The sequence below is a fragment of the Lichenostomus cassidix genome, chromosome 17 (genome assembly GCF_008360975.1).
Source record: "Lichenostomus cassidix isolate B80296 chromosome 17, HeHo_3.0, whole genome shotgun sequence".
NCBI lineage: Eukaryota > Metazoa > Chordata > Aves > Passeriformes > Meliphagidae > Lichenostomus > Lichenostomus cassidix.
The window spans coordinates 5,013,954-5,034,854 of record NC_139497.1 but is presented as its reverse complement, the minus strand read 5'-3'; the positions used below and the strand labels follow the sequence as shown (position 1 = coordinate 5,034,854).

The following is a 20,901-nucleotide window of genomic DNA, read 5'->3' as shown; positions in this document are numbered from 1 at the left end:
AAACCAGAGAAATTACGCATTTGTTTCCCAGCAACTTAGTGGAAAATAAAAAGAGCTACTTGTCTTGGAAAATACAAGCAGCTCCTTTACAAGTCCTAAGAACAGAAAGAAGAGCAACCACATCTTACCTGAGCTTCTCCAGCCCTCCAGGATTTTTGGGTGAACACACCAAGCTTTGTAGCAACTTGCTACTCAGGGAGGGAAAACTGAGTAGGGCTGCTTATAATTCCCAGCTCTGCTGAATTTAAAGGATCAGCACAAATAATGCACACCTAGAAAAGAGGTTCCTCTGAGGGGCAGGTGAGTGTAGAGGAATGGGATGTCTCTTTAGAAGTCCCAAGGCACTGCAGGCTATGCAATGGGGTTTAACATCCTGCTGAGGATCCATCCTGCTGGGGCTGGACCCAGCTGCTGCCCAGCTGCATCTACTGCTCCCGAAGGAAGGATGTATCAGAGCACAATGATTTGTTTTTATTGGGAATATTTGCTTCCTGCCACCAGGATGCATGTGCAGCAGCAGAGAAACATACAGGGATTCAAGACCTTATGCACCATGTGAGGCACAGAAGGCTTGTTAAGAGAGGTCTGTGTTACCCAGACATCTGTGTGAAGAAGTGGCCAAGGGTGAACTGGTGAACCTGCTGTTCTGCCCACCTTCCTCACGGTGGGAGAGCAGAGGAACCACCACTCCAAACATCACTACACAGCTCAGCCTGAGGCCACAGCTGCACTGGGATCACGAATTACGGGTACAGAAACTTCTACCTGAACCAGGCAAGGGTTGAGCATCAGTTTGAGCAGGTGTGTCCTCAGTGCTCAGTGAGGTCTCAGCCAGAGTATCTCTGAGCAAAGCAGAGTCAAGGGAGCAATCTTAGTGCACAGGACAGGTGGAAGGGGAATTTATTTTCTACTCATTCTGGCTTGCCCCTGTGATCTTCCTAAAATTCTGTGTTGCCCTCAGAGGATGGGGGAGACACTGAAGAGCAGAGGTTTTCTCCTGCTTTCTCCTCCACAGGGATGCTCAACTGCTGCTGCTGCTGCTGGGAGCAGCCCCTGGCACCTGGGGACAGCAGTGTGGCAGAGCAGCTCACAGGGCTTTGTCACCCTGAAATACCCTGGTCCTGGCCTCTCCTCTCCAACATGACACTTTTGGGTGACACTGCAGAACAGCAATACTGTCTTCAAAGCCTCTCTGCTCATTTCCAGAGCTTTCTGCAAACACCAGCTGATCCAGGCTGTGAATGTCGTGGCAGCAGTGGACAGCAGGAAACAGCTGAAAGAAAACACCCCTAAAGTGGTCACGGCACATTCCCCAAATAGCAACGGCCATTCTGCGGCCAGAGAAAGGCAACAAACAGAGGGGAGAAACTCAGCCTGCTGCCCTGGGGGCATTTTCAGGCATTAGAGGCATGTGGACATTACAGCCCTTGGGAGAAAGCTCTGTCTGCAAACCCCCTGTTTTGTGTGAGCATTTTAGTCTTTCCAGAAGTCCCAGAGCTTTGTGTCCAGCAAATGTGTCCAGGCTCTGTGTCCAGGGTAAATGATTCCTGCTGGCTGCTCCAGGCACGTCGCTCTGCATCTTGCTGAGGTGAGGCTGAGATGGAAAAGCCACGGCTGCTGCTGGCCGGGAGCTGCCAAGGGCTGGCAGGATCCTGCCTGCAATGAGGCTCCTGGCAGGGAGCTGTGCCCCATGGGGTGAGATGAAGTGGCACTGGCAGAACTGAATGCTTCAATGGCTTCACAACATCACCCCTGAGACTTTGAATGCCCTTATGCTGCGTGGAAGGCACCTGCCTCCTATCCTCCTTGTGGGAGAGGGAACCTAAGGGACTAAGTCCTAAGGTACTCACATCCCCACAGATGCTGGGCAGGAGAAGGGTGGCTGCTTTATAACCTCTGCTACCAACCACATCTGCTGACTAAGAGACTTTGTGGGACACTCATGATTTCCCCTTCCTGGATCACAGGGTATTTGTGACCAAGAGGAAAAGGCACATCTTCCCCTTCCCAGTTCCAAACACAGAAAACCTTTCCTTCAATGACCCTTTCTTCAAGGAGTAGTTCATGTCCTTTCCATCTCTCACCCTCAGCAGGAGTGAGAGAAATCTTCCTCCACATTCCCTTCCTGCATGTCCCTTCTCTCTGGTGACTTCTCTGACAAATTCCAATGGCACAGGAATTTTATCAAGGCTGCATTGAGCATCCTCAGGGTGCAGGTGACCTCCCTGGTGACATCACACACACACACACACACACACACACACACACACACACACATATACACATGCACACTCCCACTCGCAGGGGTGACCAGCACACTCAGGATGAGGGGGTTCAGGTGGTCAGTCTCTCCAGGTGTTACCAGTATGGGGTGGTGGCCAGGAGGATCTGCAGGGCCATGGAGAAGCAGGGCAGCTGGGCCACACTGTAGGCCACGGAGCGTGTGGGTGCCCTGAGCCGTAGGAGGTAGGCAATGGTGTGGATGATCCGTCCCACACAGAAGATGAGGAAGTGAATCCTAGCCACTGCAGGACTGGGATCCAGCAGGGAGTAGATGGCTCCGAGGAAGAGGAAGGGAAAGATGTTCTCCATGTCATTGCGGTGGGCCCTGAAAAGCGAGATAAGGTTGTTCCTTCCCGCTGGAATTCCCTGTTTTCTCTCATTCTTTCTAGCCAGAGTGGCCACTCCTAGATGCTGCTCCTCCACTGGATGGGACAGACACAGCCCCCAAAAGCATCAGTTCTGCCTCACATATAGAGGCAGGAGGATTTCACACCCGTCTCTCCCTTGGGATGCTGAGCTCCTGAAACTTTCTCTGCGTGACAGGGACGCCTTTGCCACAACAGATGACAGCTCGAGGACTGGAGCTTTCAAATAAACAGAGCAAAACAAAGACCCTGTGAAGCTGCGAAAAGCCTGAAGCTGGTGTGGTGCCAGCACGGCATGGCCCCAGATGTGGCCACGCTACACAACAAAAGGCAGTTCCAGACCACAGCTTCTCCAGAGGAGAATGGGAGGGCTTCACCTCTCTCCATAAATGCATCCAAAGGGGATTGAGGAGGAAAGCCCCAAGCACCCCTGTACTGTGCCAGCAGCAACTGAGAAACTGCACTGCAATGTGTCTGGAGGGCCACTGTGGCCACATGGTGACACATCAGCACTGATGGGACCAAACCCTGTGCTCCAGCTAACATGCACCTGCCAGGGTGTCACAGCATCACTGCCACCACCCACAGAACTACTGAAACAGGATCTGGTCATGCCATCAATGTGGGTTGTGTCCCCCCTCCCCCAGGCACCATCCTCTGAACAAACCCTGAGGACTCGAGGGTTCAGCAGGGCTGAAAGGACATATAGAAGAACAGGGAGGAGAAAGGAGAGAGCTGAGAAGCAACCAGGGGCATCTTTAGCAGGGGAAAAACCTCCCACCCTGCTCTGTCCCCACCCTGCACAGTCCCCTGGCTCTGGTCTGAGGTGAAAAGCTGATATTGCCCTTGCTCTGGGGGAACACTTTGAATTTAATCTGTCTTCCCCAGGGCTGGAAACAGTTCAGCAAGGACCGACTCTGTGAGCTTTAGCTGCCCAAGTCAGATCCCAGGCTGCCCCAGGTCTTTGCTGCAGCTCCAGTTATTTATTTTTACAGAACTGTGTTTATTCTGAATAATCAAAAGAGGATTATGATTATTATTTCTGCTATTATTTTCTTTTTGCTAGGAAGGAAATGGCTCATTTGCCATCCTCCTCCCCCTGGCAGCCCTGCAATTAGGTGGCACTGGATTTTTTCTAAAGCAAATGCTGGAGGCAGTGGGATGTGAGCAATGAGGTCTCCACCTGCACCCCAGGGGTCAAGGACAACAGGGCACAGCTCCAGTTCCTTTCCTGCACATCACCAGCAATCCAGCCCAGCACTCAGAGCACCTCCTTCAGTAAGGGGGATAGAAAATCAGGCCCAGGGCTGAATAACCCCGTGTTTTACCTCCAAGGAATTGTGATTCTCACAGAAGTGGACGAACATTCAGAGTTTGCCCAATTAGAGGCAGAAGTTATTGCAACCTTGTTCAGCCTCTTCCCAAATCCCCCAAAAGCCCAGCCACATACAGCACTGGGACCAGCCACACAGTTCCCTGTCCAAGCTGTGCTGGGATCTGGGGTCCTGTTGGAGCAGGACACAAGGAGCCTTTGAGTGTGGGTACAGGATGAGACACTGGGAGCTTGTGGGACTTTGAGCACCTAGGAAAGAGCTAGTCAGAGCTGGCTGTTGAACCCAAACATGGATCCTTCTCTTGTCCTTGCTCCAGTGCACACCATGCTCCCATTAAAGATTAAGCTGCTCTAGTGTGCAGGGTCCCAGAGCAGAGCTCGAGGCAGTCTAACCATTTAGAATATTACTTGATTAATGAGCCCTTTAGCTTCCCACTGCTTCTTTGCCAGGAGCTGGCGCAGAGGGAATGCCAGCACCAGGAATGTTGGCACCAGAGGGACTCCTGGCACCAGGAATGCCAGCACCACTCACCTGCGGCACCGCTCCACGTCGGGGTCCTGGCGGCAGAACTGCAAACCCCCGTTGCGCAGGGCGTCCTCTGGGTTTGCAAACGCCTGCAAGAGAGAGCCCCACCTGCTTACAGTCTTCAGGAACCTCACAGGGAGAAGCTTTGGCCCTAGTTTTTAAGTCCTGTGGGGATTTTTTTCCTGCCCCAGTTTGTCACTGCTATTCATAAACACAAGGGCCACTGTGCTTCTATGCGCACGGTCCTGGGGGTTAAACTCTGCACCTCCCCAGGGGTTTTCCTTGTCCTTCAAAAAACCCAATGCTGCCTGCTGAGCAGGTCCCAATTTGAGGGTTTCAAGACAGCTCCCACCTCACCCCAGTCCACTTCTTCCCGTGAAACCCCTTTAAAGGAGACTTTGTCAGGCAGCAAGTGAGATCACTGCTGGCACAGAGCTTGCTGACACAATCCAGCTTCCAAAAGATAACCAGGACTGACAGATTAGAGAATATTCCCTGGCTGGCTTTTTGGCAGTGGTACTGTGTGACTTTCCTATGGGGAAATGGGATCCTACACTAATAAAGTTACAAATGAAAATGATTTATGCAAGCTCCCCACCTATGCTCAGAAGCTGTTCCTCGGGGACCTGACCATCTGACAGCTTCATTTTGCAGCCTGGAAAGGGCCCTGGTGCTTTCTTTAATCATCTTACAAGCCCAGACGGTCCCAGAGTTGGAGCATCATTTAGAATCACAAGGGGAGAAGGCAAATCGTCAGTTACAATGATGCCACGGCACAGGACATTTGTATTCTATCTGAGAGCAGAAATGTCTCCCTCCTGCTCTGCTGACACAGTCAGAAACTCCTCAAATACTCCAAAACAGATATTACAGACAGCTGGGTTTTACCAGGAGCTGGGGTGAGGGTGATAGAAGTCCAGTTAGCCCCAATTCCTGATGGCAGCTGGTCCTTTCTGTATTTTCCCCCGACCAAGAACCATTTCCTCCAGCTATTGTTTTACTCCCCACAAACTTGCTGCTCTCCTGAAGCATTCCCATAGCCTGTCAGCCTCCAAAAGTTCAAAAGCTTTCTGCTACATTGCAAGAAAAAGAAAGCATTGCAATGATTTATTCTTAAACCTTTTTTTTTCCTTCTCCTTTTCTTCCAGACACTGCAAATTAACTGTAAACAGACTCTTTCTAGAAGCATCTCACCTGCTTGGCATTTTATATCTGATTATTATTTAGATTAGGTTTCCAAAATTATAAACATTGAGCTACAGATGGTAGAAACAAACAAAAAGGGTCAAAGAGAAGTGAGATATTTATCTGCTGCAGCTATGAAACACGTTTTGCTTTCAACTTAAGTCAAAGAAAACTCCGCTTGCTTCAGAATTTTGTTGAACTTTAGAGGAATAAAAGAAGAAAGAAAAACTACAGAAACGCATGCAAAGAGCCAGAAAGGGAGGAGAAAGAAAATGAAACTGGATCTTACCTTCTTTCTGAGTCTCACTTGCCCCGTAATGATGGCAACGACATACATTTTTATAATCAAAATTGTGCTGTAGAACGTAAATGACAGGAACACTTTATTTTCCAGCATTTTGGGAGAATGTTCTCGGTCGCTTCAGCACCCAGAGCCAGTGGAGATCTTGGGCTGCGAGAGAGCCCTGTGGGAGAGAGGCAGGAACAGCTGCGTTTAAATACAACACAAATCCCCTCATTTTCCAGTGAAAGCCCCCAGCCCCTGTATCCTCCAGCCAGGCTGCTGGGGCAGTGAGGAAACCCGAGCCAGCACATGGAACAGGCTCCCCCTGCTCCTCACACCCTGCCACCACCAGCTCCCTGCGGATGAGCTGCCCCGAGCCAGGACACAGCGCCCTCGGGGGGGCTTGGCCACAGCTTGACCTCTGACCTCTCTAAACCAGCCCACCGCGATCCCCCGTCCCACCTCCCCGTGTGCCCCGAGGGACGGAACCGCACGCAGCATCCCTCGGCCAGCCGGGCACTGCTCACCCGCAGACGGCAGCTCTTCAGCCGTCGAAGGAGGAGTTAGGAAGAAGGTAAGCGCCTGCCTCAGCCACATCCAGCTCTGTACTTGCGCCCACTCCTCCGTGGCAGCGCTTCCAGTCCCGCCCAGTGCTGCCTGAGCACTCCCATGGCAGAGGCAGCCAGCCCTGCCCTACAGATCCACCTGCCGAGGGATGGACAGGGGACAGTGCTGTCCCTTGGCCCAGCAACGCGCACCACCCGGGAGTCTGGGCTGCCCCCGCACCCCCGGCTGGGAGGGGAGCCCCGGGAGTGACCAGCCTGGAGCCCAACCAGGCGGATCCTGCACCGCAAAGCCCCAAAACTGCAAGGAGAAGTGAAGAGCCGCCTGCCAGCCCCGAAGGCAGCTCTTCCTGGGTTTCTCCGAGACGATGAACCAAGGCAGCCAAGGGTAATTTTGTCCTTGGTTTAGAAAGTGCCATGTGAATTTGGAGCTGGCTTTTCTTCAGTCATCAAACGTTGTGGAATAAAGAGTGGGATCGGAGCCTCTCCAGGCAGCTGGGCTGCTATTTAATACAAACTTAACTCCTTCTTCCCCAGTGCTGGCAACAGCAAACCTCAGTGAGCTAGAGGCGTGGGGGCTAAGAGCTCTTCAAGTTTATTAGAGTGGAAGAGCTGGATTTAGTGTTCATTTCCTTAACACGGGGAAAAAAAAAAAGGAAAGGAGGAAAATGCTTAAATACTTATTTCAGAAAAATAGAAAATTCTTTGTATTTGCCCCTGAATCTTCCTCATGGCTATTCTGCCCTGGTGCTGCAAACCCAAAGATACTGCACTGCTCAAAGCAATGCTCTGGCTCAGCCCCATGACATTCAAGGATGCAGGTGGAAGCACAAAGCAGTGAAGAAAATGCGAAGCCTGATGTGTGATGGTGCAAGCATAGAAACTGAATGTACCTCCTGTGGTTTGTGTTGCTATGGCATTGGGGGGAATGTAGAGTGGAGGCCATGTGGCCTAGTTTTTCTACCTGATACCCAGAAAAGTTTAGCAAACCAAAACCTCCTACCAAGAAATATTCTGTATAACATACCCACAAACAACGGAAGATTTGATCATAGTCGGCAGCACTTTGCACCATAGTGGTTAATAAAGTGTAAAAGCATCCCAATTTCATGTCTAAATGGGGCACAAGAATTTTTCATGAATTTCCAGGAACAGTTTCACAGAGTTGTCCTCTCCCGCCCCAGAAGGGTCATCTTTTGCTAAGTCTTGTGTCCTCAGCTATGGAGTGTTAACTTGGGAAATTAAGCTTGTGATTGCCATCGTTTTATAGTGCTCTATAAAGCCACTCTGCAGTTCATGCATTTATCACAGGCAATCCAAAAGAATCATACATGTTGCATTCAATGAATTGTGCTACTCCTGAACCTAGCTGTCTCTTTTGAATGTGACCAGACTTACAGTTCACACACTATTTGTGTACCTGGCATGGGACCTATAGTTACCTTTTTTCAACAGTGTGGAGAGCCTTTGAAAAACCCAAGCACTCGGTTTCCAGGGAGAGGTACTTGCAGTTGGTCACCACCACCCTGGCGTCGGGGCAGCAGAACAAGTCCTGGCACAGCCCAGCATGGAGCTCTGGAGCCTCTGGCAGGCTGCTTCCCTGGGGATGGGAGTGGGGACACCAGGACATGCAGCAGCCATGTGGATTCAGAACCAGTGGTAAGAGCTGGGGTGTTCACCAGCAAACTGCATCCAAACCCACCCACATATCCCTGGAGCTCAGCAGGGTATAATAAATGCCATAATGCCAAGTATAAGTGGACAGCAGCAAAGCCGCATCCCAAACACTGCTCCCTCCCATCCCTCTTCTCCACAGCTGATAGGGATCAACCCCGAGTGGAGAAGACCTCACTGCCCAAGGTTTGGGGTTATGCAGGGCCAGACCAGCCCTGCAGCATGGATGAGAGTTTCTCCAGCAGCCCCTTCTCCCAGGAGCCTGGGAGAAGGCAAGCAGCCAGACTCTTCACCAACACATCACACCCTCCATCCAGCAGCTCCAGTTTTTGCCAGCTAAGGATCCAGCCTACAGGGTCTTCAGCACTTTTTCCTTCATGAACCTTCTTCCCCTCCCAAGGCAGCCAACACCTCGCTGAGCAGCAGGAATATGCACCTGCAGACAAGCTAGGACTCCTCCTGCCAGCCAGCCAGATTTCTCCTCTTTGGCATCGGTTCCAATACTGGCAAAAAGCCCTGGACAATTTGCACCAGCAACTGGCACAAATTTACATTGAATGGAGAGATCAAGATGCACACCTTGTTTAGGGATAAGCCCTCAGGGCAAACTCAGATGTAGATGTGTTAATTAAAAAAATGTTGGGTTTTTTTCTTGTGTTTATGCATTTCAAACACTTTCACTGTTGCACAGAGTGGAACCCCAGTGGGGAAGGATGTGGATGGAGATGAGGGGCAGAAGCTGACTGTTCAGGCAGCTGTAATGCTCCTGGGATCCTGGCATCTTCTTGGTTTCCCAGGTTCGGAGGTCTCCTGCTGGATAGGACACATCCACACTTGCCCCTTCCTGGCTTTTGGAACCCAAGGCAACGCAGCTGCCGGAAGCATGTTCAACCATCCCATTAATCCATGAGGAAGCAGGCTGTTAATATTAATGGTTTGATTCTCCTCCACAGATCACATCCTGCCAGGACAGAGCCTTTGCCTGGAGGAGGTCAAGTGGTAAGGAAAATATCTTTAAACTTCAAGTGGTGCTTTGAAGCTTTGAGCATGAGGGTCTCAACCCAGGACAAGATCTACCTAAAACCAACACCTCTAGCCAAAAACACTGCTGTTTTTTCTGAGAAATTATTGATAAGGATCCAGGTGAGGCTTTAAAGGATTAAGTTGTCAGGTTAGATTGACCCCAGGAGCTATAGGGAAAAAATGGCGCATTTTGCTGGAGGAGGAACTGAACTGTAGGAGGCAGAAGGAATGAAAAATTCATGGGAGATGCTTGAGAAAAGTACTTAAAAATAGAAACCTGTAACAGCAATTCTGCTTTGGAAAGATGGAATAAAAATCACCCTCAATTCCCACACAGGTTATTTATTTGACCAAGTGAATTACTGTACAGTATTGTGACTGCATTTTTTCCACTCCTGCTATGCTGGGGAATTTCCTGGTGGCAGCAAAAGGAGAGGATTGGTTCAGTGGAGCACTGGCACGTCCGTTGGCACTGGCATGGCCTGAGCTCCACCCTGCTCCCAAAAGGCAGCCGACACTTTGAGCAATTTCAGCTCAGGTTCCCCAGAATTTTCCCAAATGAGCAATTACATCCCACAGCTGGGGTTAGGCAAAGAGCCCAAAGGGACTGCTGTAGGCTGGAGAACACAGGCAGGTGGGTGGCACTTCTCCAGCATGCTTCCACATGCTGGTGGAGAAGGTGCATAGCCCAGCTGGGATTTTGCTTGCCCTGGGCCCATGGCTCAGCCCAGGAGCTGAGCCACATTCCCTGCTTGTTCCAACGCTACTGTGGACACTGGTGCCCTCCTTCCCTGCCATTTTTTCCTGCTGCTCTCAGCACAAAGCCTTGGAGCCTGCACATTGCAACAATCACCTGCCCATGGCTGCACCCATCCTGGGAAACACAGCTGCCAAAGGAGGCTGTGCTGTGCTGGCTCATCAAATACGATGACTTTTCAAGTAAAGGCATGAGTGTTTTAGCTGTTTATTAGTGAGAAGGGCGCTCCTCCTGTGTTCCCTCCTTAGTCTGCACAAAAGCTCCCACCATCACAATGCATCTTCCACGGATGTGTGAAATCCTGTTGCTTCACCTGCAGCTCCCCATCCCCAAACTCCTGGGCTCCTCATGCTCATTTCAGTGAGCAGGACACAGAAGATACTGCAAAGTCACTAAGTGGTGGAACGACCAGCATCTCTAGCCTCCAGCATTAGCATCTCACAAAACAACTGGGATGCTTCAGCCTTTGGCAAACACAGATTTTGTCTGGTTTGCATTTTAAAAGTGACAGTACTGGCTGAAGCTATCTGAGAGGCCTCAGGCATGAGGAATGTACAATCAGACTCTCCCAAATTGTCCTTCACACTCAGAAGAGCAGATGCCTGCAGCAGGAGAAAGCCATCAGGAGAGGCCCCGGGAAGGGGCAGGGGTGTGGTGGCTCTGAGTCTCAGGCACAGTAGTGGAAGCTGCTGTTGCTCAGCCAGTCCCACGGAACAGGCCCAGGGCCAAGTGAGAGGCAGTGGCACGTCCTCCTGCCTTCTCCCTGCAGCTCCATCCACTGTCCTTTCCTGCCTGCTTCCAGCTGCTGCCCTGCTCCCAGCCATTCTCCTGCCCCAAACTGTCATACCCACCCTGGCTGCAGAGGAGTCACCATGTCCTCTGCTGAAAGAAAACTAGAAGAGAGGCCATTAGGCTGTGAGTGTGTGGGAAGTAGATTATTTTCTCTTATTCTGAGCCTCACATGGATTCATGCCTGGGCTTTCTCTTAGAGGAAAGAATTCCTTGGCTGCACTGCTCTGTGCCTTCAGGGATGAAATCCTGCTGGGAGAGGGGCTGAGGGAAGTTACTTCTCCTCTCTCCTGCTTTCTCCCTCTGCCCCAGCTGGTTTAAGAGCTGGCTTTAGGCAGAGCTGCACCTGCCACTGCTGCCACCAGGCAAAGGTGGGAGATAGGGGTCAGGGCTTGGGGTGTGGGGAAGCCACGTCCCTCTCACTCAGCCACACCGCAGCAACTCGTGATGTGGTTTGCTTCCAAAGAACCAGATCCCATCAGCTGTAAACAACAGGCAAAACCCATTTATGTTACTGCCCAAAAAGAGGGAGTTTCCCCACCAGACTGAGAGAGAAGAGGAACAAATTGCTGCCAAAAATTTCAGAGATTGGGAACATTTCCTAGACTTCAAGCATTTGCAAAACTGCAATGTAGATGCAGATTCCCTGGTGGGGTGCTCTTAAACAAGAGCAAAGGTAAAGGATGCTGCATGGTCCTGCCTCCACATGCTGTGTTATGGAGAAATGATAGTCAGGGCATGAGAATCACAGCATTAAGAACCCTGGCTCACTAACAGGGCTGGGAGAGGAAGCAGCTGTGGTCCCTGATTCCAGCCTTTTGGAGACCTGACATTCAACAGTAATGAGCAGATTTAAGGTGAAAAGCAGAAAACAAACCTCCTATTTCCTAGGCTGTTACCCCTGTCTTGCAACCCAGGAGCAACAGGCTGCAGAGCTTGTCCATTTTAAAGTCTTTTAAATCCTGTTTTCAACAGATAGGCATTTTCAAGTTCTCACAGGATGAGAGGGGATGGAAAGGTCAGCACATCATTGCCTGTCCCTGACCTGAGCTGAGAGTTTCACCATCCTGGTGAAACCAGCTCCAAGGAGAGCCTTCCTTCATGGCCTTGCCATAGAGCTTCACCCACCACAAACAGAGCTTATTTTTAAAGCCCTGAGTTCTCTGTGTGTCCTCCATCACCCCTAAACTAAACAGCAGCATGTCCTCCCACCCTCCTTTATAGGTCATGTTGTGTAAATCCCTTTATCACACATGCTGATCTCGTAAATGCTATCACTTTGCAATGTCCTGGAGAGTGACTGGGCTTCCTAAAGCAGATCAGGCCCCTCTTCCCACAAGATCTGACTCAGGCAGAAGTCAGAGCTGCTCGGCAGCTTGAGGTTTTTATGAGTTCAGTCACTGGTCATAGCTATGCTCCAGACACAACCTAAAACTTTCCCTTTTCCCTGCACTGATTCATGAACAACACATCTTTTGGGCTTGCTTTTACGCTAAAAGGTGGTCCAGGTCTTCCTTCTGATGTTGTCAATAAATACACCTCTCTAGCAATGCTAAAAACACCATCTCCACAATCAGTCTGGAGAGCAGGGAGCAATTTAGCTGTGTTATTTACAGCCCCCTTGCCTGGAAGTTTTTTATTGTGCTGTTGTCTCAGCTGGCCTCTTGCTCACAGCACTGACACAACGCGACCCAGGCTGCTTTACCCTGAATTTATCCAGAGCAGAATTTGGGTTGAATGATGCAAAGAAGTAGAGAAACCTCTCCACGCTATTTTGCAGGCAGTGATGCTGTCCTAACTGTCCTAAGTTTTCTTCTCTGCCTGAATGAGCTATGGGCAGGACTCCAGGAGCCTGCCCAGGTCCCATGCTTCGATTAGTCTCCTGATTTACAGCCTACATCCTCATGTCCATGATGTTCCGAGGAATCTGCTCCACCCTATGTTTATGCAACCCTGACTGCTCTCCACAGCCCTCCACAGGGGAATACGTGCTTTTTCCAACTATTTACAAAGCAGCAGAATGCATCTCTCTAGCACAGCATGTTTCTGTTAACAGTGCTACTGACTCAGGCAAAACTGAAGAAGTGATCCCCCATTAGCAGGAGAGAAGCTGGATCCCAGCTGTGGAAATGCTGTAGGGAGAGGAGGCTATGGGATGCTACATTAGTGGGGCTAGAGCTGTCCCAGAAGGAGAGCTGGACAGCAGGAAGGGGCAGAGAGCTGTGCTGCACCATTATCACAGCAAGGGAAGTTGGTGTGATTGTTCAGTGGTGGAAGGAGCTGCTGCTCTTCCATGAGCAGGGCCCTAGCAGGGTTTTATCAGGCATGGGACACACCATGGTTTCAAAGCAGGATGTGTCCCTGTGGGAGATAGCAATGGACTGAGGCTCTCTGGCCCCACTCACCCTGATTCATCCAGGCTTCAGAAATCAGAGATTAACTTAAGCTCTGAATCACAAGGTTTAATTTTCTTTCTTGTAAATTTGTCGTCATACATGAGGGTAATGTTTGATAATTACATGCGTCATGTCACCTTCCAAACTGTTAAAAAGAAATTACTTCTCAAGACAATTAAGTTCCATAATAAAACAAGATTTAAACAATAAGCTCCATAATGAAACACAATTTAAATTAAGATGATGATGATAATAAAAATAATTATATTTTTATGGGATCTCCTTTCCTTCTTGTTCATGCCACAGACAGACACACTGGGGAATTAAGAAAAACAGCAGTTCTTGCTCAGCTTTGCCCAGCATTCTCCTCCTTTGAAACATGTCTGTGAAAGCACCTCTTACTCAGCTTTACCACAGTCCCACTTGCTTTCATCTCTCTTCAAAGGAGATTTCTCCATGCTTTTGATTATCCCAGTCATACTTTTGTATTTCCCTCCAATGCTGAAGCAAGCAGATGACCGACACATGACTGCCAACTCATTCACCCCTTGCACTTCAAACGTCCTTCAACCTCCTGAGAGCTCATTTTTCTTTTAAATGCCACAAGTCCTCACTGAGGGGTCTAGGATGACTCCACACCAAGTTATTTAGTACTCTGGTGGGGCTACTCTTAAACGGAAGGAATTCCAGCAATGCTACATAGAAGACAGCCCTGGGACACTTCTCAGCTATCTAGCATTAGATCTGGCTGCTCATCCCTGTTCCTTCGGGGTCTCTCTGTATCCTCCAGCCAATCTCCTCCTTGTGCTGTTAGCATGGACCTAACATTGTTCTTTGCAGAGCACATCCGTTCTGTTTTCAACTCGTTCCAGCTCTCTGTTGGCCACAGGGTTCTCAGTTCTCAAACATTTTAACATTTTAACAATAGCTGGAAACTGGAGTCCTGCAGGCAACCTTTTATGTTAGCAGAGTACATTTTTCTTCCTGTTAGATAAAGTATCTCCTGGAAAATGAACCTAACTCCAGTTTTAGATCCCTTCCTGACCCTCCATCCTTTATTTAACGTTGAGGAAACTGTATGGAAATTATACTTTCCAAGTCATTCAGAGTAAAATTTGAGGCATAAATTAACAAGTCCTCAGGCTTCCCTGCCATGACATTCAGATGTATAAACCACAGAGATTATCAGATCTGGTGGAATTTCCAGGAAGCCTCTCTGTGGTGTCCACAGAAGTCACCACATCCCTCCTTGCTCAGGAGACCTCAGTGCTGGTGCCAGGGTGTGCTGGCTGCTGGTGCCTGTTGTTCTCTGGTTACTGATCCCCTTCTGAGGCTCTCCAGCACACCAGGAGCCTGTGCTGCCCTTTTGCCTTGGCTGGCACACTGCCTGCTGCTCTTCCCTGCCCCTGCAACCAGCTGGAAAGTACCAGCCTTGCTCCATAACCTCCCCAGCACTCCAAGGGGTCAGACCCAGCCTCTCTGAACAAATAGGGAAGCTATTAAAGCAGCAAATAGTCACTTTCTCCTGATGAGCCTACTTGGTCCTCAGTCGACTGCCAGAGCTGATTAAAACCAGGCAGAGGTCTTTACTCGGGCATGAACTGGAGACAGAGCAGGGATAGCAGAGGCGCCAGTCAGAATAGCTGCCTTGCAAGACTAATTTTAGTGACTTGTATTTATGGCTCTTCCACAGGAGATGGGTATAAGCAGGGTATTAGCTTTGCTAAACCCCAAGCCAAACACAACCTCTGATTCTGGTCCAACCCAAAACCTACCGAGTACTTTTAAATCCTGTCTCACCTGAGGGTCCAAAATCATTGGATGGGGCTTTCTGCTTAATAACACCACCACCTTATGTGCTTTGGATGAGATACAAGCCACTCACCACATCAGAGCATGACTGGAGTGAGGGCACAGCATTACTCATGCCCTATAATCGTCTTCCTGAGGAATCCTCCCACACCATGCGAGCATAGTATTTTCTTATTTCATCCAGTTGAAGTTTCATTTCTTTCTCACAGTTTTTATCCCTAAATTATTATTTACAGCTCTATTTAAGATAGAATATGGGCTAAAGTTTCCCTATTATTTCTTGTTCTCTCAGGGAGAACTATTGTTACACAGGCAGACAGGCTCACACGAGAGCTACTCCGCTCCAAGCCAGCCTGGAGAACAAAACAACTCCAGGAACCCAGTCAAAGCCAAGCAGGAACAGTCTGCAGTTTCAAATTCTGGGCTCAATTTTAAAAACAAAGGTAAAACCCAAAGGCAGGATCAAGTCAGGTGAAGTTTAACTCTCACAGTGTCCCCACATCACCAGTGAGCACCTAGAGCACAAGGTTTAATTCTCTTTCTTGTGGCTGTGTTGTCATAAATGATGGGAATGTTCGATATTTACATGCCAGGTTCACTGTGCGCACCATTCAAACTACACTACATCCTTGGACAATAAGTTCCATAATGAAACAAAGTCTGAATTGAGATGATGATGATTTATTATCATCATCATTATCATTATTATCATCATCTTTTTATGGGATCTCATTCCCCTCTTGCTCATGTCATGGAGAGACAAGCAGAGGATTAGGAACAGATGATATGACTAAGCCAGTGTTGCTGGAGCAGGGTGAGAGCACCTTGACTTGACCCCAGATGCAATTCCCAGATCTAATCGCTAAACCACAGAGGATGTCTGCGCCAGGAGTGTTTAGTTTACAAGTCAAAACAGAGCCTAACTGCCAGCATCGATAGCCCATCCACTGGGTCTATCGCTACCATTTAATACATTATTCATCTCGATCTTGCACGACACAGGTCTTGAAATCAGAGCCCGGAGGCCATGAGATCGGAGCAGAGCCAGCTCGGCAGGAGGGGTGAAAAGGCGAGGCTGATAAAAGGTGAAGCACCCTCCGCACCCTGCTTTGCTTTCCTGAGTTCCTGCCCTGAAGGTACCTCTCTCAGCTGCCAGCCCAGGTGGATTTGCATGGTCCAGTGGAGGCTGCCGCCTATCTGCACCTGGCTTTGGGTGGTGCCATTATCGTGGAATCATAGAACCATTCCGGTTGGAAAAAATATCAGGGATCATCCAATCCAACCATTAACCGCCCTTGTTCACCACTAAACCACTTCCCCAAGTGCCACATCCACCCGACTTTCGAACAATTCCAGGGAGGGTGAATCAGACCCTGAGCTCCTGTGTCCTCTTGCCCTGCAACAGCAGGCACCCAAGGCAGCCCATAAAACACCCACCTGAGCCCCACTGTCTCACAGCACTGGTGGTTAACAGTAGTTTACTGGTATTTAACTGGTAATTAAACTCTTAACAGCAATTTTCTCCAAGCTATTCCTTAACCTCTTTATTCCTGGCCCAAAAATATGAGACTGAAGTGTGTCCAGGACGTAAAAGTCAATTTGAGAAATGGACATCTGTTAGGATTACCCGAGTACAGATTTAAAAACTCTTCAAAGACTGCCACTGTGGTAGCCCTGGCAGCTCCTGTTCTTATGAACATAAACCTCTGATACTATCCAAAGCCAAAGGGCTGCCTCCCTCCATCCCTTTTGCCTCTGGAACACCCAGAGGCTTGTGGGGGAGCAGAGCCACTGCTAGACACTTAAATAACTCCTTGTGCTTGTTCTGAGAGAGACCATCTCCATCCATCACTGCTTGATGGAGCTGAAAGATCAAACAGGCTCCAGCACCCAGGACTCACTCCATAAAGAGCAGAAGTGTCCTGCTAGTATTGTTACCTTGTGCTTATCTATAAAACATTACATTTCCAGCAAGTTCCCACAGTAGACAAGAAATGTGAGACGGCAGCTTCCCTCACCCACACATCGAGCACGGCTTAAATGCGTTCCCTCCCCTACCTAACCTACCTACCCTCCCATTCCTAACAGGTAACACGACCTGTGTAGCTCCACCTGCTGCAAACCACTCGGGATCAGATTAAAAATCACATTTTTCTCCCTCTGGAGAGGCTGTCAGCGTTCACCACGGCCAGAGAGCACTGGCAGTATTGACAACTGCTCGGTCCCAGCTGCTCTGGGACAGCTCTGCTCTGGAGTACCAAGGCATCCAAACCTTGGAAGGTCCTCAGGCTGGTTTTCACCCTGCTGGGACAGCACAGTGAGACTGCTCTCTGACTGCAGTCCAGGCTCAGGAAAAAGGGCTTTGAGATTGGGCATCTAGATGAGGAACACTTTTTTCTTGTTGTAGGGAAGAACCTTTTAATTGAATTTTTCAGAGACAGCAACCAGAACAAAATCCAACCCTCCTGGTACATCAGAATTTCACAAGGGTTCAGACATGATCTAAGCAATTATTTCACAAGGGCAGATTTATTGGATGAGTATATAATGTTCTATTTCACTCAGATCCCAAGCTTATCTATATATTTTCCTGTTGGACTGTCTCTCTTCACACAGCACAGCACCACACACTGACCCAAGGGACTCTGTGATTTTGTATCCCAGACAAGGATTTTGAAGCCTGTCCCAAGTCAAATCACAGCTCTAGCTCTTGAGTAAATATTTCAGTGACAAAACAGAATTGTTAAACCCTTTGCTATGAACTACCGTGTTTAAAAAAAAACTTTCATCATCCGCAAACCTCAGTTTTCCTACCTGCAAGAGAAGAATGACAAGCTCTTGACTCCCTGGGTGTTTCTAGGATTAGACAATGTCTGCTCAACATTAATGTAGATTTTGGTGTTTTGTGTTACTACTCCTGTCACATTATAAAAAGGAACACATTTCATGAGTCAGAGCGTTTCCACAGCATTAGTGTATTCCTCAGAGCTTAGCCAGGCTCTGTATTTGGATAAAGCCCACCACAATCCCACTCTTTAAAGATCCCAATGTACGTCAGAGTGGCAGCCCTTTCCTGTCACTGTCTCATCTCTATGTTTAGGATAAGCAGCACTTGGAAGATGATGCTGAAATTAAAGCAGAGAAAGAAAACAAAGTGAAACCACACATACATGAGGGAGGGGGGAAAAGGGTAAAAATAAAGCAAAACCCTCTGAGAAAAACTCAAACCATTAGAGAGTGTCTAGCCAGAGTCAGGAGGCAGGGAGAGCTTATGTAGAAATCAATGTAGGGAGAAATGAGTCTCCCAGCTCTTCTCCAGTTAAAAACCTTCAGCAAGAACCTCTTGCCAGCTCAGCACCTCATGTAAAACTGCACATTTCCAAACCTCTTTCACAAAGCACTTGGAAGTATTGAGGCCCTTATACATCCTCCAACAAAAATACAGATTTTTCTGAGAAAAACATTGATTCATTGATCCTGTAATTCTTACCTGGAAAACTCTAGCACTCCATGAACTGAAGACAGGGCTGCAGCCCTGATTCCCAGCACCCTGTTCCCTGGCTGGAGACATGTTCCTTGGCTCACCAGCCAGCTGGGAATTCTGCTGCCTTGTGATGGGAAAGCCCTGCTAACCAGCCACATCCCAGATTCTCTGAGCTCTCTGCCACAGAGCTCAAAGCTCAAAGTAAAGGAGTCCAAAGTCCCGAGAATGCTGACTTTAAACCAATCAAACTGCAGGTGGCAGGAAATTGCAATACACCAAAAGCAGGGTCAGGCTGGGCAAAAATCTCATCTGAGACTATCCTCTCTCCTCACCCTTGGCCTTGAGTGCTCCATCTCTGCACCCCTTATCTATTGCTTTGCAACACAGATGCCCCATCTCCGTTGCCTCCTCTACCACAACAGCTCTAACACTCCAAATCACTCACTGCAAACCCCCATTTCCCCTAGCGCTGATCCCCAAATTCCTACCTTCCCTCTTTCTGTACTCCCCACCATGTCCTTTCCTCTTCCACACCCTCTCCCTTCTCACCACACCACTTCCACTGCTGACCAACACCCCAAATCACAGACACCCCAAGCCTATTGCACACTGAACACCTTTCCAAAGTTCTTCTCTGCTGCAGATTTTCAGTACCTTTAGCTTGTGGCAGCTGGTTCAAGATAACCCATTGCTAGCCAACCACCCCACCCTCTGTGCTGGTCAGGAGGACAGGATGCCAGTTCTGTGCCCAGGGCAGTGTTGAGGTGAAAGAACAACATGTTCAACACAACAGGCACAAAACACTGCACTGTGGACTGCGTGTTGCAGGGTCTGTGCTCCACTTGGAGCTTCCAGACTGCTGTTCAAGGAAATTGCCATCAATGTCAGCCTCACCACCACTATTAGACATCTCATCCATGTCCAGGCCCAGCTTGAACCCATTTAACTTGTAACGGATAATGAGATAACAGCATGACATGCAGCAGCTGAAGATTATTTAAACACCCATCTGGTACCTGTTATGCAGCATACGTCCTATTGTTGTATAGGAAATATATGCCACCTCCCTCCCACATGGAAAGGAGAAGATCTATAGATGTGTCTCCTGCTACCCCTTCTTTTTGCACAGATGAGGTAATTCTCCTTCTCTGTGCTGATTCTAGCACATCACTTTGCATTTCCCATCTGTGTTTTGGGAGATGCAGTCCCTTACAGGCTGGTGAGACCTCTTGAAAAGACAGAAGAGCACAATGAAAAATTTGCTCAGAGCAGTTCCTTGCCCCCTTCACACATCAATCAAAAAAGACTGTGCCATGAAACTGGTTCACCTTTGGCAAGACACAACTTAGAACTACCCTTTATCCCAGAGAGGTTCAGGGATGACAGTCCCCATCTGTGTTTGTTGGACCACACTGATTCTACAGGGGAGCAGTGAAATACCTGCTGAATCCTGAGAGGTGAGCAAGGCAACCTGTTCACACTTCAGTTCAGAGGGACAGATGAGAATCTGCAGATCCCAGCTCAACAGCCTTACTTCTTTATCCAAATTCTCTGCTTTCCTTTGTAGGATGACTTTGGCTGTTTTGCTGAAATGACCTTCCTGGCTCTGGCTCACTGTGATCCCTCAGCAGCCGCGGGGCAGGGTTGTTGTGTATCTCAAGAAATCACGTTTCATAACACAAGTGGTCAGCTCTGCAGATGGGAGTCCACACTCCTCTGTTTTTCTCCAACATGACTCAGTTCTCTGCAAAAAAACTGTTTTACGTAAATCCTGGACCAAACCCTGTGTCTGACGCCCCATCTAGTGTTCAGCACGGACAGATGCAGAGGAAACAGGTGACTGGAGAACTCCCAGCATTTTCAGCGGTATCAAACACCTTTGTAAAATTTATTTGATTTGTCTCCAGGAGAGCTCGGACAGAGTCCAGACTATACGAAATCCTGCATATCCCACTGCCAATTCCTTCCTGTGGCCTCTCTGCAACCTCTGGGTGTCCAAATGGAGAGATGGCAGCTGGAAACCCTGGAAGCACAGCTTCTTCGGTGCTCAGCAGCCCACCTGGGGTTTGGAGGACACCTGAGCAAACCGCCTTGGAATGAGGAGCCAAGAGTCCAAGCTGTGCTGATTCGCCCCAATCGAGCCCGGAGACACTTCAGAGACCAAGTCAGAGAAGTGGGTATTTGCTTTATTCGGTGCACCGGAGGTGTGGGAATTGTTTCTACCAAACACACACACCTCAGTACCCCAAAGACACAGGGTTATAGGTAAAATTCATTAATATTAATTACATTCTTCAGGATAGGCGTGGTTATACAAATCATTTCTCGGAAGTCATTAATATCATTAGCATGTGCACCATGCAGTCTCTGTATGTCCTGGTGGTCTTTGGATACCCCCAAAGCCTCCTCCAATGTGACGGTCCTTCAT

The 20,901-nt window shown here is 48.9% G+C and overlaps 1 protein-coding gene across 5 annotated transcripts; it reads right to left on the bottom strand.

The window, feature by feature from the left end:
- Positions 1-456: 456 nt before the first annotated feature.
- On the bottom strand, positions 457-20,605 carry PTGES (prostaglandin E synthase). Of its 5 annotated transcripts, none has more exons than XM_085077048.1 (4): positions 19,914-20,605; positions 5,982-6,156; positions 4,514-4,596; positions 457-2,608 (listed from the first exon to the last, which is right to left on the bottom strand). In XM_085077048.1, the coding sequence occupies exons 2-4, from the start codon at positions 6,087-6,089 to the stop codon at positions 2,359-2,361; spliced, it is 441 nt and encodes a 146-aa protein (XP_084933174.1). In that variant the 5' UTR covers positions 6,090-6,156; positions 19,914-20,605; the 3' UTR covers positions 457-2,358. The 5 variants fall into 5 exon arrangements, with proteins under 5 accessions (XP_084933174.1, XP_084933177.1, XP_084933172.1 ...); XM_085077051.1 differs by lacking the exon at positions 19,914-20,605 and adding an exon at positions 18,480-18,651; XM_085077046.1 differs by lacking the exon at positions 19,914-20,605 and adding an exon at positions 6,503-6,677.
- Between the last annotated feature and the right edge of the window lie 296 nt (positions 20,606-20,901).

Excerpts from the sequence above, each read along its gene's own strand:
- PTGES (XM_085077048.1), bottom strand. The coding sequence starts at position 6,089 with ATGCTGGAAAATAAAGTGTTCCTGTCATTTACGTTCTACAGCACAATT. Across the intron at positions 4,597-5,981 it reads AAGTGAGACTCAGAAAGAAG|GCGTTTGCAAACCCAGAGGA; the intron begins GTAAGATCCAGT and ends TCTCTCTTGCAG. Across the intron at positions 2,609-4,513 it reads GACGTGGAGCGGTGCCGCAG|GGCCCACCGCAATGACATGG; the intron begins GTGAGTGGTGCT and ends CTCGCTTTTCAG.